General features: G+C 43.0%; 2 protein-coding genes across 7 annotated transcripts in view; both read left to right on the top strand.

Annotated features, from left to right (window-relative positions):
• The window catches only part of SF3B3 (splicing factor 3b subunit 3), a 49,363-nt gene extending 40,909 nt beyond the window's left edge, over window positions 1-8,454 (top strand). For 2 of the 3 annotated variants that reach the window (XM_040443070.1, XM_040443072.1), the window contains exons 19-26: window positions 946-1,151; window positions 1,253-1,409; window positions 2,815-2,940; window positions 3,355-3,567; window positions 5,411-5,509; window positions 6,218-6,361; window positions 6,999-7,124; window positions 7,539-8,454. In XM_040443070.1, coding sequence (XP_040299004.1) covers window positions 946-1,151; window positions 1,253-1,409; window positions 2,815-2,940; window positions 3,355-3,567; window positions 5,411-5,509; window positions 6,218-6,361; window positions 6,999-7,124; window positions 7,539-7,679 — 1,212 coding nt within the window. In that variant the 3' untranslated portion in view covers window positions 7,680-8,454. The remainder of the gene's footprint in view (window positions 1-945; window positions 1,152-1,252; window positions 1,410-2,814; window positions 2,941-3,354; window positions 3,568-5,410; window positions 5,510-6,217; window positions 6,362-6,998; window positions 7,125-7,538) is intronic. The other variant, XM_040443073.1, reaches the window with a different exon arrangement.
• A 6,637-nt stretch (window positions 8,455-15,091) lies between these two features.
• IL34 (interleukin 34) overlaps window positions 15,092-19,171 on the top strand; it is a 79,738-nt gene continuing 75,658 nt past the window's right edge. Inside the window, exons 1-2 of one of the 4 annotated variants that reach the window (XM_040443087.1) lie at window positions 15,092-15,120; window positions 17,833-17,904. The gene's annotated coding sequence lies outside the window, so the exon portion shown is untranslated. Of the gene's footprint in view, window positions 15,121-17,677; window positions 17,905-19,171 lie in introns of those variants that run through there. The other 3 variants (XM_040443090.1, XM_040443088.1, XM_040443086.1) reach the window with 3 other exon arrangements.

Below are 19,171 nucleotides of genomic sequence, written 5' to 3'. Positions count from 1 at the left end.
AACTTGTGTAATTTTTTTATTATATTCTAAAGATCCAGGCTCTTTTCAGATCCTTTAAGTAGAGCCCTTTGCCAGAATCCTTAGTTTTAGAGGTTTTTTTGTGACTTGGAACTAATATACTGACCTGGGTTTATTTAGTACTCAACTTACTTTTTTTTTTTTTTTTTTTATTTTTTTTTTTTTTCAACGTTTATTTATTTTTGGGACAGAGAGAGACAGAGCATGAACGGGGGAGGGGCAGAGAGAGAGGGAGACACAGAATCGGAAACAGGCTCCAGGCTCTGAGCCATCAGCCCAGAGCCCGACGCGGGGCTCGAACTCCCGGACCGCGAGATCGTGACCTGGCTGAAGTCGGACGCTTAACCGACTGCGCCACCCAGGCGCCCCTCAACTTTCTTTCTTAGAACATAGTTGTTCAGTCTTTGAGCTTCCTAAACAGTCTCTGTATGTGTTTCCTGGATTTGAGCCCAAAGGAGACAGCTTTCATATTTTCCACAACACTTCTTCTTTCCAGAAATCATTTCCCAGCAAAAAACAAATAGATCCAGCCATGTAAAACTGTATCTGGCCTGGAAGAGAGGAGACAAATAGTAGTCTTAGCATGGGAAGTTAGATGGGGTAGGTGGAAGAGTTGTGTTTTCATTTTATGTATTTCAGACCATTTGTCGGTTATTTGTTAGTTGATGTTCAGTTTTTTTGGTATTAAAAAAAAGAAGTACCTGATTTCCCCTTTAGTGGTTTCCCCTCCTCCCCTTATGTATACACCTTTCCCTTTAATCTTTGTTTTGGGAAATCTGGTTTTGGCCTACAGACTTTGCTATTGTATATAATATGAACTCTCCTTGGAGGTGTTTTTGCTACTTGACCACTTCTCACCCAGCACCCACTTCTGAACACACCAACTCTTCCTTGTTTTTATTTTCGTTTGTTTTGTTTTTGATTTAGGAAATGGTAGAAGCAGCAGGGGAGGACGAGCGGGAGCTTGCTGCCGAGATGGCAGCAGCGTTCCTGAATGAAAACCTCCCTGAATCCATTTTTGGAGCTCCTAAGGCTGGCAATGGGCAGTGGGCCTCTGTGATCCGAGTCATGAATCCTATTCAAGGGAACACACTAGACCTTGTCCAGCTAGAACAGAATGAGGCTGCTTTTAGGTAAGGAGCTCAGGACATTAGCTCCAGGGTTTTGGAGGCTCTTATGGGAATTTTCTGGCCTATAACTAATGCTTGATTCCTGCTTCTTTCTCTGTATACAGTGTGGCTGTTTGTAGGTTCTCCAATACTGGTGATGATTGGTATGTGTTGGTGGGCGTGGCCAAAGACCTGATACTCAATCCCCGGTCTGTAGCAGGGGGCTTTGTCTATACCTACAAGCTTGTGAACAATGGGGAAAAATTGGAGTTTTTGCACAAGGTAGGAACCAGCCTGGATCTTAGGTCCTACTAGACTCTCCCACTTTTGCTTAAGTTGTGGGTCAGGTCTTCTGGTGACCATTTTGGGAACCAGCTCATTGATGGTGTTCCATCTGTTGGTGGCACACAGAAAATGCTGGGGTTTTCATGCTCCAGTGAAGCTCCATTGCCTGGGTGTCCCACCGGAAGCCTATGTGCTAACCATCCACAGTGGTGAAATAGATGCACACTGAATTGGCCCCTTGTTTACTAGTTTTACTAAGCAGGCAGCAATTTGTTACCAAAATCCAGCAGTTCTAAAGAATTAATATTCTCTCAAGAGTTAATATTTAACAGATACAGAGAAGTTCTGGGGATGGATGGTGGTTTTGGTTGCACAACACTGTGAATATGTTTGATGTCACTGAACTGTATGCTTAAAAATGATTAATGGGACACCTGGGTGGCTCAGTTGGTTAAGCGTCCGACTTCGGCTCAGGTCATGATCTCACGGTCTGTGAGTTCGAGCCCCACGTCGGGCTCTGTGCTGACAGCTCAAGCCTGGTGCCCATTTCAGATTCTGTGTCTCCCTCTCTCTCTGCCCCTCCCCTGTTCATGCTCTGTCTCTCTCTGTCTCAAAAATAAATGAACGTTAAAAAAAAAAAAATGATTAAAGTGGTAAATTTTATGTGTGTTTTAATCACAAATTTTATTTTTTTTAAAGTTTATTTTTGAGAGAGAATGCATGCATACAAGCGGGAAAGGGGCAGAGAGAGAGAGAGGGAGACACAGAATCTGAAAGAGGCTCCAGGCTTTGACCTGCCATCACAGAGCCTGTTGTGGAGCTTGAATTAGGAACTGTGAGATCATCACCTGAGCCAAAGTCGGACATTCATCTGACTTAGCCACAATTTTTAAGTTAAGGGAAAAAATTCCTGTTCTTTCACACAGTACATTTATGTATCTCCTCTCCTTCAGCCCTTCCACAGGGAAGTATCCTCTAAGAAACAGTTACTTCATGGAGTTGTCCTGGTGCTAAACTCATTGTGTCTCCCTTGTCACTAGCACTCCATTCCAATCCGTCCACAAGCAGCAATCACTTCTCCAGTATTGAGTCTTCACTATTAGTTAATAGCACCATTTGAATTAGCATGGGCTCAGAGACAGCATTCCTCAGGCCTGAGGGCTTCCTTCCACCTGTGGCACTGATTGATTTGCTGAGTGATGTGCAGTGTATGGGACCTATTTACCCAAACACTCTGTTTCATAGAAACTGTTGTATGTGTGATTCATTTCTCTGATGAGCAAAAGATGATCACTCACTGTCTTCCTGACAGATGCCTGTAAAGATATTTTAGGTTTGAGAGGGTGGGGCTAGCGTATGACTGGTGTTCTGATAGCTGCATTACCTGCTTTTCTTCTCACAGACTCCAGTGGAAGAGGTCCCTGCTGCCATTGCCCCATTCCAGGGGAGGGTGTTGATTGGTGTGGGGAAGCTTCTGCGAGTCTATGACTTGGGGAAGAAGAAGTTACTCCGAAAGTGTGAGAACAAGGTAAATATGCTGGTAGAGGGCTTCAGATGTAGCTAGTGTGGAAGAAGGAAACATGGGCAGGATGGTGGACAGTAACTTAAAATCACATCTCTTTATTAGGACCTTGTAGTTCCCCAATTTCAGCCTAAGAATGAGGCCTTTGAGCCTGGAGAACGAGAGCAGTTAGGTGGCTTTCTTGATTTCTTCACATAAAGAATCAGATTCTGTCCTGCTTGCTTCTATAAGGTATTTAACTCTGAGAACTGAGCATATATTTCCTCTATATTAAAACCAGTAGTTTTTTTCCTGTCTTTTAGCAATTTTTTGCTGACTACTATTCTCTAGGCCCTGTATGTGTTGAAGTCAGGAGCAGCTGGACTTTCTGTGTGTTCTGAACCTCAAGGTTACTCCTATTGCTGTCCATGTTTTTCCCAGCATATTGCCAATTACATCTCTGGGATCCAGACTATTGGACACAGGGTAATTGTGTCTGACGTCCAGGAAAGTTTCATCTGGGTTCGATACAAGCGTAATGAGAACCAGCTCATCATTTTTGCTGATGATACTTACCCACGATGGGTCACTACGGCTAGCCTTCTGGACTATGACACTGTGGCTGGGGCAGATAAGTTTGGCAACATTTGTGTGGTGAGTTGATGTTTACTTGGCTTACATTGATGTGTGGAAAAGCTGGCATAATTTTCACTGGTAAAACCAAGGACCCAGGACTGTGATTTCTAATATGGAAAGTAAAAATGAGTATAAAATTCAATCCTACTAAGGCTGCCTCTAAAAATGAAACTGTTATGTAAGCTTTCTTATCATTTTTTAATTTTTTAAAATTTTATTTATTTTTAAAGTTTTTTTTTAAAGTAATTACTGCACTCAATGTGGGGGTCACAACCCCCAAATCAAGAGTTATACACACTCTACTGACTGAGCTAGGCAGCCGCCCCATTCTTGTCATTTAGAACCTCCTCTCCTCCATCCCTCCACCACCTACCAGTCCACCTTCTTCATCTTCATTGGAATATGATTTTTTTTTAATGTTTAGGGTTTTGTTTTTTTTTTTTTTGAGAGCGAGTGAGCACGAGTAGGGGAGGAGCAGAGAGGGAGAGAGAGAATCCCAAGCAGGCTGCGCACTGTCAGCACAGAACCCAGTGTGAGACTCAAATTTGGGAACTGTGAGATCATGACCTGAGCCAAAATCAAGAGTCAGACACTTAACTGGCTAAGCCATCCCGGAACCCCTGGAACATAATTTAATAGTGATAGGTTTCATTTGAACTAATGAGTAATGTATATTTTTACTTTTATCAGAATTTTGGCCTCTCTTTTTAAAAAAAAATTTTTTTTTTTTAACATTTATTTTTGAGACAGAGAGAGACAGAGCATGAACGGGGGAGGGTCAGAGAGAGGGAGACACAGAATCTGAAACAGGCTCCAGGCTCTGAGCTGTCAGCACAGAGCCTGACGCGGGGCTCAAAGTCACGGACCGCGAGATCATGACCTGAGCCGAAGTCGGCCGCTTAACTGACTGAGCCACCCAGGCGCCCCTCTCTCTCTCTCTCTCTCTCTCTCTCTCTTTTTTTTTTTTTTTAACATTTATTTATTTCTGAGAGACAAAGAGAGATAGCGCACGGGTGGGGGAGGGGCGAGAGAGAGGGAGACACAGAATCCAACGTTTATTTATTTTTGGGACAGAGAGAGACAGAGCATGAACGGGGGAGGGGCAGAGAGAGAGGGAGACACAGAATCGGAAACAGGCTCCAGACTCTGAGCCATCAGCCCAGAGCCTGACGCGGGGCTCGAACTCACGGACCGCGAGATCGTGACCTGGCTGAAGTCAGACGCTTAACCGACTGCGCCACCCAGGCGCCCCGTGAGACACAGAATCCAAAGTGGGCTCCAGGCTCCGAGCTGTTAGCACAGGGCCCAAAGCAGGACTCCAACTCACAAACCAGGAGATCATGACCCGAGCCAAAGTGGGACGCTTAACTGATTGAGCCACCCAGGCCCCCCAACCTTTATTCTCTTTATCTCTCTCTCTTTTTTAATGTTTGTTTATTTTTGAGAGAGAGCCAGCACATGCGCTTGGGGGAGGGGCAGAGAGAGAAGGGGAGAGAGGATCCCAAAAAAGGAACACACTGACAGCAGAGAGCCTGGTGCAGGGCTTGAACTCACGAACTGTGAGATCACGATCTGAGCCGACGTCAGAAGCTTAACCGACTGAGTTACCCAAGCTCCGGCTTCTCTTTTTAAGCCCAGTGTTACTTTCCTTATTTATGTCTTATGGCCTTTGGTTTGCTTTTGCTTAGGGCTTGATACTCTTGAGTTTCTCACTCAGACACTAGGTGCAGGAAACCAGCTCAAGCCTATGCCAAAGTTGGTGTCCCAGGCTTGCTTTCAAGGATCTGGGGCAAACATTGCTTGGTGATTCAGGTGAGTAAGTGTAGGACCCAGTCCTCTGACTTGTGTCACTTCCTTGTAGGTAAGGCTCCCACCTAACACCAATGATGAAGTGGATGAGGATCCCACAGGAAACAAAGCCCTGTGGGACCGGGGCTTGCTCAACGGGGCCTCTCAGAAGGTAGGATTACAGAAGGGGCTCGGAAGGATGGGAGCCAGCCTGCATAATACATTCCCCATGGCCCTCACTGAGGGAACAGTTTTTAGTCACTTATCCACAGCGCACATGATTCTGCTGAGTACTCTCCTGTGTATGGAAGTCCTTTTATGGCCTGTGATGGACAGATGCTAGGTTTGATGTAAAATGACCAAGTCAACATTCCATTTTTATGACTGTAGAAATAAGATTTTTTTCCAAGACATTTTAGCAGTTGAGTGGAGCATAATGAGTTTCTTGGAAAAAATTGTTAAATAGGGTCACTCCCTTTATGAATCAGCTTCTCTCTGAGATGTTCTGGGTTCTTTACTTTTCTCCTATAGGCATGTATTTCTGTAGTAAAGCATCTCTGGACTTCTTAGATCTATTTTAGAAGGCAAGCCTAATGATTGTTGATTTTTAATAATTTTCTGTGGGTTTTTTTATGTAAACTTGATAATTTAACAAAAATTTTTTTCACTCTAATTGTTTATCAGAAATGATCTAACTTTAGCATGTTGGTGGGGACATTAATCTCAAGTAAATGTTAACATTCTGAAGTATTTTTAAGTGTTAGTGAGTTTTGGATTTAAAAGAAGATGAAATCTGCCCTTTGGAGGCACTCCTTGCTCTTGGTAATCTAGAACAGGTTGTGAGGGCACACATAGTTACTAGTCTGTTTTTGATTTGCAGGCAGAGGTGATCATGAACTACCATGTAGGCGAGACAGTGCTGTCATTACAGAAGACCACACTGATCCCCGGAGGCTCAGAATCGCTTGTCTATACCACCTTGTCAGGAGGAATTGGCATCCTTGTCCCATTCACATCCCATGAGGTAAAATCTCCCACACTCTTCTGGCCTTTGCTTTGGCAAGGTTGTTTCTTGGTGCTGAATCAGCCTAAGAGGACAAATCTTATGTCCCCACTTGCAACTAGGCATGTTCTGGAAATTTTATAAAGTGACAGATGTGCCTAGGAAGATAAGAATCCTGATATCCCCCTCCCACCCCTGTGGGAAAAGCCATTTGTTTTCATATTGTACCTGGGTTTGGTTCAGTTATGATGTGGATATAGCATTAGTCAGAGGCCAGAGCCCCAGAACCAAACCCCACAAGAGTAGGAATGATGGATGATGAGTACTGTGCATTTAATCTGCCTCCTTGAGTCAACTCTGGGATTTGCTAAATTGGATTTATGTCATTCCAGCTAAAGAAGCTGGGATCAGGAATCTGACTTCACAAATAACTCTTTACATACAGTGTTCTCTTGTGTTCTGTAAATACAGGTGGGGTTTCTTTCAGGTATTCGCTGTCTTGTAGCAGGAAAACCTGTGATTGTCAAAAGAGCAATTTGTTAGCAAGTAGTTAATATCTGTGTGGTAAAAAAAAAAAAAAATCAATGGCTTGTCTGTTCATTTTGCTTCTGGAAACCATAGACTAGTAGTTGAAATCACTTTTTTCTTTTAGTGACAGATTCTTTGTTTCTTCCACCAGGACCATGACTTCTTCCAGCATGTGGAAATGCACCTACGGTCTGAGCATCCCCCTCTCTGTGGGCGAGACCACCTCAGCTTTCGTTCCTATTACTTCCCTGTTAAGGTAAGGTCTTAACCTTACTACACACCAGAACCTGGGGGTCTTGTTGGAAATCTGAGTTGAAAAGGGGGGATCTTTAGCCCATTTAACTTGTCTTTTCTGTGGACCTCTGTCTTTTAAAAATCAGAGCAGTCCTGAATTAAAGGGGTGGATTGATGGAGGCAGTAATGGGGGAAAGGAATGACTAGTGATATTCAGGGACCTCTTCCCCTGGGGCAGACCACAGCCAGAGAAAAGCCTTCACCCAGTTTTGCTAATCTGAACACAGGCTACTGAGGATGAACTTAAAATAGCATTCCTGGCTCTGTAAATGGTTCAGATATCAGAGAGAATAAAAACTTTCCTTGCAGGTGCTCTAGCATATGTCACTTTCCGTGAGCGTCTAACCTTTTTATTCCTTACTTTTCTATGTCTTAGAATGTGATAGACGGAGACCTCTGTGAGCAGTTCAACTCCATGGAGCCCAACAAACAGAAGAATGTCTCTGAAGAACTGGACCGAACCCCACCTGAGGTGTCCAAGAAGCTTGAGGACATCCGGACCCGTTATGCCTTCTGAGCCCTTTCCCTGTGGGGCTTGTGTCAGAGACTCTCTGTTTTGTTTCCCCTACCACCTGGCTCTGAACCCATGTGGCAGAAGGGTGGCTGGTTAATTAAGACTTCGTAATATTAAAGCTAGTATGTCTTTCGTATCCACTCTTTCCCTGGAGTGACTGGTTCCCCCTAAAATTGGCACTGAAATTTGCTATGCTTCTTTTTGCCTAGTACGTAATACATTGCCCCCAGGTTCTGGTGTGTAATAAGATGTTGGCGATTCCCTCAAGCTTTCCCTGCACTGAAATTTCTGGCTCTCTTGTCTACTTTTGTACACACCCTTAGTTTTTAACCAGTTTTCCTGTAAATATAGTTTTGTACAATGTTATCTTTCTGGGTGGGAGGTGGGGAAGAGATGTGGGGAAGGCAGGCAAGCTGAGGTGGGGACCAGGTTGAATATAGTATAACTCCTGAGTTCTGCCACTCTGAAATCTAACCAGAAATACAATGTAGTTTTTAAGGTGGCTGGAGTCCATGTGTCTTTTCTGGGGGTGAGAATTTAGGTGGGAGATTTAAACCTGAGTTGGAGCAGGAAGAATGGAGTATCCTTCTTTCCAGCTACCTGCTTGTACTTCTGGTTCCCTGTGGCCTCACTCCTGGCTTTGTGGTGGTTTTTTGGCTTCCTGTAGTTCTTTCTGCTATGCAGATGAAACTTGGGCTTAATAATAAACATGGGGTCAGCCACACCTCTTCCCATTGAATATTGAGGAAGGGTGGCTGATTTCTTCTCTGGTGTTTTATTTTATTTTTTTAGTGTTTGTTTATTTTTAGAGAGAAAAGGTATGCCTGTGCACGGTAGGGAGGGGCTGAGAGAGGGAGACAGAATCCTAAGCAGGCTCTGCGCTATCAGCACTGTCAGTGCAGAGCCTGACGTGGGGCTCTGTCCCATGAACTGTGAGATCAGTATGAGCTGAAATCAAGAGTCAGACATTTAACTGACTCAGCCACCCAGGTGCCCCTCTTCTCCCCTGTTTTAGCTTCTTCCTACTTTGAGGTCTTAAGAGTGAAGGATTCAGCATGCATTCTAGCTGGGTAGTCTCTTAACAGATGCTCCCTTTACTTCTACAGCTCCTGAAATGATCGTTTGCCTTATGAATCCTAGGAAGGATCAGTAAGTACAGAAGAACCCAGATCTAACCTGCCCATGGGAACAAAGTCAGTATATGTGGTCTCTATTTAAAGGCTCATGGATAATGACAAGGGAGGGGTGGGTACTATCTGCAGCAGTCATCTTAGGCAAGCTCTGGCAGGCCTTTGGAGTATGAAGAAGCAGCACTGGTAGCTAGTCAACTGCAAATGTGCTGGTGTCAAATGTTACAACCTACACCTGGGAAACCAGCTCTAATCGTCCAGGTAGTCTTCCAGCTTCATTGAACCTGGAATGACCCAAGCTCGCTGCTGTTCCCAGTATTTCACAGAGCAAAACACTCATTCACGTGCATGTGCTCAGCCACTTGCATGAACGGATTCTCTGTGGCTAGCACTGGGTTAGAATCAAATCAAGGTGATTAGATAAAATCTTTGACCCTGAGCAGCGCACAATGCAGTGCAGAGAGTTCCTGATGCTGTCCCTGGAAACTCTCTTAAGTATGACTGAGTTTTAGAGTGGTCAGTAGAGATCCAGATATTGCCAGGAATTGAATCCCTAAACAACACTTTGTCAGTTATCTCACTGATTCACATAACAGAAGACAATACTTTTGAATTACATTTTTATGACCTAATTCCAGGGCTTATTCTTCCTGTGGCCCCTACCCAAAGCCATTCTGTTTAGTCTGTCAGATTGTATGATACTGACATGCAGTAGTCTGGGAAACTTGGCAAAGATGTTTGGGTAGCAACCTATTCCGTTTCTTTTCTGAAGTACTTCCTGTAGTCATAGAGGGTTTATATGTAAGAGAGGAAAAGATCTCTGTAGAATTGCGAATTGTCTTGGGTTGCTAATGACATAGACGGTAGTTCATTAGCTATATAATCACAGCCAATGGCATAAGGACACTGCGTGCCATGCAAAGTCACATGGGGGTTCCACTCAACAACCAGGTAAACAACTGGGGGCTTTGGGAGGGAGACGGGCTTTTTAGTATCAAGAAGGTGGGGTGCCTTCTGGTTCCTTTGGGAAGATGTGATTGGCTTGAGTAAATCCATAGACTCTGGTGAACTGAAACCTGCTGCCCAGAGAGGAGCAGGAACTGTGTCTGGTCCTTTGATAAGGAGGGTTGTTTAGCTTAGGGAACCTTACCCATAAGAGCAGAGCTGGGAAGGAAACTTGCAGTTGGGCCATTTGAAGCTCTTTTGATTTTATAGTATATAATATGAACCTTAATTTTAGATCTTTTACCACAGCTGGGAATGAATGGTCATCTGATTTTTGCCCCACTAGAGAGCTACAGGTGAGCCAGGCAAAGGTTTACATATTAAGAGAGTCTGTCCTTTCCCTTTTGTCTATAACCCAGAGTCTAGGGAAAATGATACAAACTCAGTGGGATTGTCACAGAAATGTGGGTGCATTTTGCAAAAGGTTAACTGGTAGGTGACAGCACATAATGAGCTAACATTCTGAGCATTGTACTGATAATGAGCACAGTAAGAAATGTACAGGGCCTGCTCAGTTAAACTTGATAGCCTAATAAGGAAATAATCAGTCAAAATGTGTTTATAGTAAAACTAGAGAACTAGAATCAGGTGACATGTCTGATCTGGCTTGGGCAGAAAACAGCTGAGTGAATTTTGGGCAAACCATTTAAAACTTATGAGCCTTGATTACCCCAGCTGTAGAAAGTAAAGGGAGAGAGGTCATACAAGCTTCATGGAAGTCCCTTACTGTGTTACTCAACCTTAATTGAGACAGGATCATGGTTCCTAAGAATCCTAGCATTTACCAAAAAGACAAAGTGACTTTGTGTCTCCTGGGAGTACACATTTTGTATTATTTTTTTCTTAAATGTTCTTAATCATGAAGATCATCCCTTAGGCCACTCAATGTATATTCCTGGGCAAGTCTAGACATGAACTCACAGGCCTGAGTTCAGTCAAGTATTTGCCTCTCTGATTAGATAGATCTATGACATTGGTCAGGCAGGTTGGCATCTTACCCATAACATGGAGATAAACAGGGTTGACGTGAGAATAAAATGAGAGCATTTATCTAAAATACTCAGCACCCAGCCCAGCATATTGTGGGTGCTTACTGAGCCAAACATGAGCTCTTAACATTTGGGGCGTAGGTCAGGAAGACAACAAAGTCTTCCATTTTCCTTTAGGAGCCACCGAATAACCATAGACTAGTCTCCTTACTTCCCCCACCCCATACACACGCTGTGGTGTTTTCTTTCCTCCTCACACTGCTGTGCGTTTGATATGTCTGTTGAGTCTCACATTCTCTGTTGTAGCTAAATGGGTGCTGGATGAGATAGAGTTTTGAGGGCTGTATAGATAACATTTCAGTTCTATAACTGAGGGGCCTTCTCTGGACTTGATTTCTCTGCCAGGATTCTAATAGCTGGTAAGATTTTTTTTTAATCCCTCTAGTTTTATTGAGGTATAATCATTACTGTATAAGTTGAAAGTGTACAGCATAATGGTTTGACTTACATACATTGTGAAACAATTACATTCATCGCCTCATCTCATAGAGATACAATGAAAAGCAGCAAAAATAGATACCACATAGCCGTGTTAACTAGTCCTACATTACATTTCTAATACTTATTTCCTCTTATACCTGGAAGTTTATACCTCTCGACCACCTTGTTCCAGTGCCACTGCCACTCCTCCACTTCAACTTCAGATCTCATCTCTTTTTATGAGTTTGATGTTTTTTTTTAGACTCTACATGTGAGATCATACAGTATTCTTCTGTCTTATTTCACTTAGAATATTGCCCTTAAGGTCCATCCATGTCACAAATGGCAAGATTTCCTCGTGTCTTTTTTTTAATGACTAATACTCCATTGTGTACGTATGTACCACAACTTCTTTTATTTTTTGTTTTTTATTTCCCAGTGTTACATTAATTTCAAATGTCCGATACAGTGATTCCACAAGTCTATACATTACTCAGTACTCATCACCATAAGTGTACAACTTGTAATCCTTTCACTTCTTTCACCCATCCTCCCACCCCCTCCCCTCTGGTAACCCTCAGTTCTCTATAGTTATGAATCTCTTTCTTAATTTGTCTCTTTTTTTCCTTCACTCATTTGTTAAGTTCCACAGATGAGTGAGATGATAACGGTATTTGTCTTTCTCTCACTGACTTAATTTTGCTTAGCATTATACTCTCTTGCATCCGTGTTGTTGCAAATGGCAAGATTGCATTCTTTTTTTTTTTTTTTTTTTAATGTTTATTTTTGAGAGAGAGAGAGCACGAGCAGGGGAGGGGCAGAGAGAGAGAGGGACATAGAATCAGAAGCAGGCTCCAGGCTCTGAGCTGTCAGCACAGAGCCCAACGCAGCGTTCGAACTCACAAGCTGTGAGATTGTGACCTGAGCCGAAGGCAGAAGGTTTACCAACTGAGCCACCCAGGCGTCCCTTGGATACTAATCTCTTACCGAATATGTCGTTTGTAAATATCTTCTCCCATTCAGTAGGTTCCCTTTTAGTTATGTAGATTGTTTCCTTTGCTCTGCAGAAGCTTTTTATTTTGATGTAGTCCCAATTATTTTTGCTTTTGTTTCTCTTGCCTGAGGAGATAATCTCTAGAAAAATGTTGGTATGGCAAATGTGACAGACATTACTGCCTGGGCTCTCTTTGGGAATTGTTATGGTTTCAGGTCTCACATTTAGATCTTTAATGCATTTTGAGTTTATTCTTGTGTATGGTGTAGGAAAGTGGTCCATTTTCATTCTTTTGCATGGATCTGCACCCATTTGTTGATCTACTACACCTTTTTATTCATTTATCCATTGATTGTTGTTTCCATGTCTTGGCTATTGTAAATAACACTACTGTGAACATATGGGTGCAGATACCTTTTTGACTTAGTGTTTTCGTTTCCTTTGGATGTATTCCCAGAAGTGGAATTTCTGGATCATAGGGCAGGTCTATTTTCAATTTTCTGAGGATTCTCCATACTGTTTTCCATAGTGGCTGTACCAGTTTACAATCCTACCAACAGTACACAAAGGTTTCCTTTTCTCTACATTCTTTCTGGCATTTGTTATCTTGTCTTTTTGATGATGGCCATTTTAAAGGCTTGAGGTGATACCTCATTGTAGTTTTGATAGGCATTTGCCTAATGACTAGTGATGTTGAGCATCTCTTCATGTGTCTGTTGGCAGTCTATCCATAATATATCTACATTGGGAAATGTCTATTAAGTTCCTTTGCCTATTTTTAAAAATTGAAGTATGATTAATATATAGTGTTCATTAATGTCAGGTGTACAACATAATGATTCAGAAATTCTATACATTATTCAGTGCTTGTCAAGATAAGTGTACTCTTGATCCTCTTTTTATCACCCACCCTCCTATTCCCCTCCCCTCTGGCAACCACCAGTTATTCTCTGTATTTAAGAGTTTTTTTGGTCTCTTTTTTTTCTTTGTTTAGTTGTTTCTTACATGTGAATGAAGTCATGGTATTTGCCTTTCTCTGATGGACTTATTTCACTTAGCATTATACTCTCTAGGTCTATCCACATTGTTGCAAATGGCAAGATTTAATTTTTGTTTATGGCTGAGTAATATTCCATAGTATACATATACCACATCTTTATCATTCATCTGTTAATGGATGTTTGGCTTGCATCTGTATCTTGGTTACTGTAAATAATGCTGCAGAAAACAGTAGAGGTGCATGTATCTTTTTGCCCGTGCTTTAATTGGATTATTTGTTTGCTGTTGAGTTGTATGAGTTCTTTATATATTTTGGATGCTAACCCCTTATGTAGATAACATGGTTTGCAAATAATTTTTCCCATCCTTTTGGTTGTCTTTTTACTTTGTTGATTTTTTCTTTCTGTGCAGATGCTTTTTAATTTGATGTAGTCTCACTTATTTTTTGTTTTGTTGCTTGTGGGTTAGGTGTTATATCCAGGAGTTGTCACCATTGAGTTTCCTTTGCCTATCCATAAATTTGCTTGTTGTCTGCAAGCAGAATTTCTGGATCACAGGCACAAGGAATTAGGCTTGAATATGTTGAGCTCAGGAATTTTGTCTAGTTCATAGCTGTTGCTCCAGAATGTACAAAATGTGTTTAATAAATACTTGGTGATGGGATGAGGTTAAATTACAAATCCCATCTATGTAGGTATTAAGGGGGGGGCTAATGAACTCTTTTGATTTAACTGAGCAGCCAGGTAAATGGGGACCTCTGTGTGTAGCCTTGCAAAATACATCAGAGTCTGCCATGCAGTTCCGAAGGGATAATGTCAGGACCCTGAGGCATTTGCCCTTAGGTACTAGGATCACTCTCATCTTGCTGCTCTGTTAAGTCCCTGTAACTTGAGTCTAAGAAAGACTGAAAAGTTTTCAGCTGCCTCATCTTTCCCTGACCTCACGGGTAGGGGTTCTGCAGATGTTGTTTCCTTTGGAAGATCTCTTGCCAAGAATAGCATTCCTTGGGGGGAGGGGGTTCAAATTGGACTATGGCTGGAATGTTGCTTTTCTTGGTTTTTTTGAATGTATTGCTAGCAAGACTGCTGTGGCTGGGAAAGGCTGTTGGAGTTCACTTCTCTCATGGGGAGAGTGCTGGTCACCAGAATGTGTGTTGCTCCCGTGATGCAGCCTCTCTTGAGTTTCTCATCAGTGGGAAGCCAGAAATGTTGGGAGCATTCTTCAGATGTGATCAACTTGGCTTTCAATTTTTAAAAAAATATTTATATATTCTGTTTCTATTTAAAGTAGAAATGACATGTGTTTGCCTGAGTCATCTACTTGCTCATTTGCATATGGAATATTGTGTGTGAATATTTTGTTTATTGTACCTTTAAAATACATTCAAGGGCTATATCAAGAGCTCAGAAGAACCGTCTCTGCTGCTGAAGTCAAACCTTATCCAAAAAAATTAACAGGTGAGGGCCAGATGGCTTACTCTTGGTTACGTGGTAGGGAGGTCAGTGAACATCTGTGGTCAGTGGCTGATTTACATGTGGTGATCTGATAGCCCAGTGTGTGGGGTTTATGTGAAGTTGAGTGAACTGAAATCCACAGGTACGTACTACAGAGCAGTCAGAAGAGTCCTCTTCACCAATCCATAAGCGCATGGCCAGCTGTTTCTGTACAAGCTTGAAAACCAGCATCAGAAGACATGACCAAAAAAAAGACACAGCCAACTCACTGTAAGATACTGCTATAAATTTATTTATTCCACCAGTATTTACCAAGCACCTACTACGTGCCACCTCTTTGCAGGTCTGCTCTGTACCCAGAAGTTGACGAGTTTTTATAACCTGTCAGTTTTGGTGAGTTTGCCAAAGAGCCTTGTGACAAGTTTCTGAAGAGCTTCGGTCTCTGTCTCTGGTCTCCTCAGATAAAATAGGCATAGCCTTGCGACTTCTGGGAAAAGTCAGAAGATCCCAACTCTGAAAAATGAGGAGGTGGAGGGTGGGCAGCCAAACATTTCTGGTACAGAAACAGAAGGAAACCTGTATTAGCATCATCTGAATTCGTCAGAATAGGTTGCTGGATTTTACCCCCAGATTAAAAAAAAAAAAAAATTTTTTTTTTTAAATGTTTATTTTTGAGAGAGAGACTGTGTGAGCAGGAGAAGGACAGAGAGAGGGAGACACAGAATCTGAAGCAGGCTCCAGGCTCAGCTGTCAGCACAGAGCCTGAACGCAGGGCTCAAACTCATGAACCTCTTAATCTCTGCTGTTATCTAGGCAACTGTATATTTCACAGTCTGGTGGTCATCAGACGTGGAAATCATTAGGTTTGGTGGGTAGTGAGGGAACATTGTTTCCTGTTCAACATGAAGCCAAATAAATAAATAGACCAAGATTGTAAATTCCAGTTTGGGTACAAAAGGCTGGGAGACTGAATTTGAAGTAGCTCGAGGCTCCTGTTAGCACCACCCAACCCCACCTTCACCCCCCAAATCCAGAATCTGTTAATACCCAGTGGGTTTTGTCGTAATCCCAGAGGCAAATCCATCTCTGTTCCCTACCTGTAACTCTGCCTTCTAAAGCCTGGTCCTCACATTTTTCAGTTTGCAGGCCTACCCAGCAGAACGTGTTCCTTCTTCTGATAGCAAACAAAATCTCAGTGAATGGGAGTTGCTTTGAATTAGCTCATTTGGGAAGAGTTTTCACACATTTAATAATTTGAGGCCATAAAAAGACATGATGGTCAAGAGAAGCATCAACATTTACTGTGGGTTATCAGGGCCTAGTGCTGTTAAACACAAGGCAGGCTGGGGAACCTCTAACCTTTAAGGAGCTGATGCTGCAGCTAGAGAAAGGCCACTTCACCATGGAAAGCAGAATCAAGATCCTGCCTGCCAAACGCCAAGCAGGAGGTCAGGAGTAAAGGCTAGAGAAAGAGGCCTAAACAGAGTCCTGTGACCTGGGTTCACCAGTCTCTGAGCATGGTCTCAGTTTCCTGTCTGTAAAGTATAATAAAACCAACCTTCAGGGGTTATGGTAATAGCAAAGTGCTTTTGCTGAGCTTCCAGGGGATCTGAGGAGGCATGGCCACTGAACTTGGGTCTTGAAGCCTGGGGAGCCTAGAGCCATCTCCATCTTGAACTACAGTCTTATGTGCAATGCTTTGAAAGGAAGGGACATCATTCCAAGCCAAGGAATCCCAGAGAGGGCACAGTGGAGTTAATTCAGGCTTCTATGAGGCTTGAGTGAGGTCCTGTGGCTAGACCCCATCATCTCCACTCTGTCCTGCCCTCCCAGCAGGCCACCTGACTGGTATGAATCAACTTGGCATAGTTCTGCCAAGGCCTTGTAGAGGGTATGGTCAGAGTAGCCATAGCGTTAGGGATGAAGGTGGGTAATTAGCCAAGTGCATTCCAGTATGGGCCTTGTCCTGCTGGAAGTTCAGGGCCAAACCAGGAATCCAGTTTTGTCAACCCAATTGAGAAATCATTTGAACAGCTACTCGTACCAGGCATTGACGTTCAGAATAAGACATACTAACATCTTTTAGGGTAGCACTTCTCAAATGAGATGCTATGGAATCCTAGATGTTAAGGGGCCCCTTAATAAAGATTCTGTGCTCACGTTGAGAGAAACTACAAATTATTGTCTTGGATAGTTTGATGCTTTGAACACAGTCCTTTCCCCTGTCCCGATTCCTGCTTGTAATGTCCACTGGTGGAGGAGCTAAAGGATCCCTTGGGGGGTTGCCCCACCCCTAACTACTAAATCAGGGAGCTGGCTGTGAAAACTAGGTGGAGATGGAGCTGCCCCACTGGTGCCCACAGAATTCTGCTGGGCAGAGCCATTCTCCGCTTTCGGTCTGACTCAGGCAAAGTGAAAGTACCCTTATTCTTGGAGATGGGGCTGAGTAAAGGGCTTCACTTCTGTGTCCTCAGGAGCTCCCTGTGCTGTGTGTACTACCATGAGTTACACCAGAACAGTTGTGTCGGGAAGCCCTAGCTGTGTGATCTTAGGTTAGATACTTCATCTCTCTGGGCTCATATCTCCCATCTGTAGACTGGGTAATTGATTAGTTCTCAACACTGGTGATATTTATCAAAGGCCTTTTCTCCCTCTGTTTGTTGCTTCTGCGTACACGTGCACTCCAGTCACTACCACATCACCCAGTTTTACTAAGTTTTGTAAGAAGAGGTTTTTTTTTTTTTTTTTTTTTTTTTTTTTAATCAGAGTAAATGTGTTCTGGAGAGGAGCTGGGGCAGGCCCAACCCTCCTGGGAGCCAAAACTTGATGTGGGGACTCCTGCCATTAATATGCCAGGCGCCGTCAGTCAGGAAACAGTTCCTGGCTGTTCCTCTGGGTTTGTGGCCCCCTCCTATCCGCACTCCCAAGGCAGGCTGGGGACACGTGGCCCTGCCCCGCCCTTGCTGGCTTCAGTTTCTCAATCGGGAGCGAGCGAGGAGCGGCAGTGGCCTGCTTTCCCCGCCCTTCCCATCAGTCAGGAAGCCGGATTGTGGGCTGGGGGAAGCAGCACCCTCTCACCTGGCACCCTCTGCCTCCTGCTCCTAGGCACTTGCTCCTACTCTCGAGCCCCTTAAAATCAGCAAAGCCCGAGAAGACCGCGTCCTCCTGGGTGAACAGGTAAGAAGGCATTCATTTTTTTTCTCACGTGGTTTTCTTTTTCTGACTTCACCTCAACTTAGCTGCTGCTGCTTTCACAGATCACAGCAAGAGGGATTTGAGAAAGACTTGAAAAAGTCCCAGCCAAAAAGCTGTGAACTGTTTCTCTGAAATGGTGTGAATTCTCTGCTCTGTATTTCTTTAGACTTGCAGGAAAAAAGATCCAAATAACCATAAAGCAAGTTACTTCTCTCTGTTCGCTTCTGAGTTTTGTAAATCAACAGAGCCACATTTTTAAGTGGTTGTGGGTTACTGGGGTCTGCTCCAGTGCATATTGCTCTAGGTCTTTAGATTTTTATGTACCATGCATAAATTATGTGTGTGAATTACCTTATCAAAAATTAATTGATTTAAAAGAAAGGGGAAAAATGGCATGAGTGAGCCTTCCTCGTTTGGATGGTATTCTGAAATGAAAATGAGTTCTTTTATTCTTTGCATTTATTTTAAATTTGCAAAAACCAACTAACTACTTGTCATTTTAAAGGTATGTCATTTTAAAGGTATGTGGTATTCGCTACATTAACAAACCCATCCCAGCATAGGCAGCCTTTGCCCCTCATTTGTGAAGTTGGGTTGCTTCCAGGTGTTTTGCAATTAGTATTTTGACTTTTATGGGTAATCCTGTGAAAATAACTTTTTCTGTTTTTTTTTTTTTTTTAGATTCCCGCCCCCCCCCCCCCCTTCTTGGAGTTTATTCTCCATCAAGAATGAATACTGGGGGCAATGGCAAGAACATTTTTGTAGCTCAGTTCATGTTACATATGCAGGTCAGCTCACTCAAGAATTATGTGACTAATTCCTAATTTCCAGAACCATGATGGTATGAGGGGGTGGGTGAGGAACTTGTTTTCTCTGAGGATTTTGCAGGAAGGAGGCAGTCTGCATAGTGGTTAAGACTTGACCTTTGAAAGCAGGCAAGCCTGGGTGTGTATGCATAGCTGCCTGACCTTGAACTCTCACTTAATAATTGTGCCTCAATTAGTTCTCATGCAAAATAGAGATTATAAAACTTCTTGGTGATACAGGATTTTTAAGGCACTTGGCACAATGTCTGGCACTTATTAAGCACCCTTGGAAGACTCTTCAAGCCTGGGGCTTTCCCTGGGTCATTATACTAGCTGGGCAGAATTGAGAAAGTCCTCTCAAGGGCATCTTCTTGACTCCCTCTTACCCAGCCCCACTGTAACTGGAGTGAAAGTCTTCTCCCCTGCTACAGGATTTTATTGAC

Source organism: Herpailurus yagouaroundi, unplaced genomic scaffold (genome assembly GCF_014898765.1).
Source record: "Herpailurus yagouaroundi ecotype Mexico unplaced genomic scaffold, PumYag 190, whole genome shotgun sequence".
NCBI classification, from domain to species: Eukaryota; Metazoa; Chordata; class Mammalia; order Carnivora; family Felidae; genus Herpailurus; species Herpailurus yagouaroundi.
Note: the sequence above shows the minus strand (reverse complement) of the source record. Positions and strands in the feature narration are given on the sequence as shown.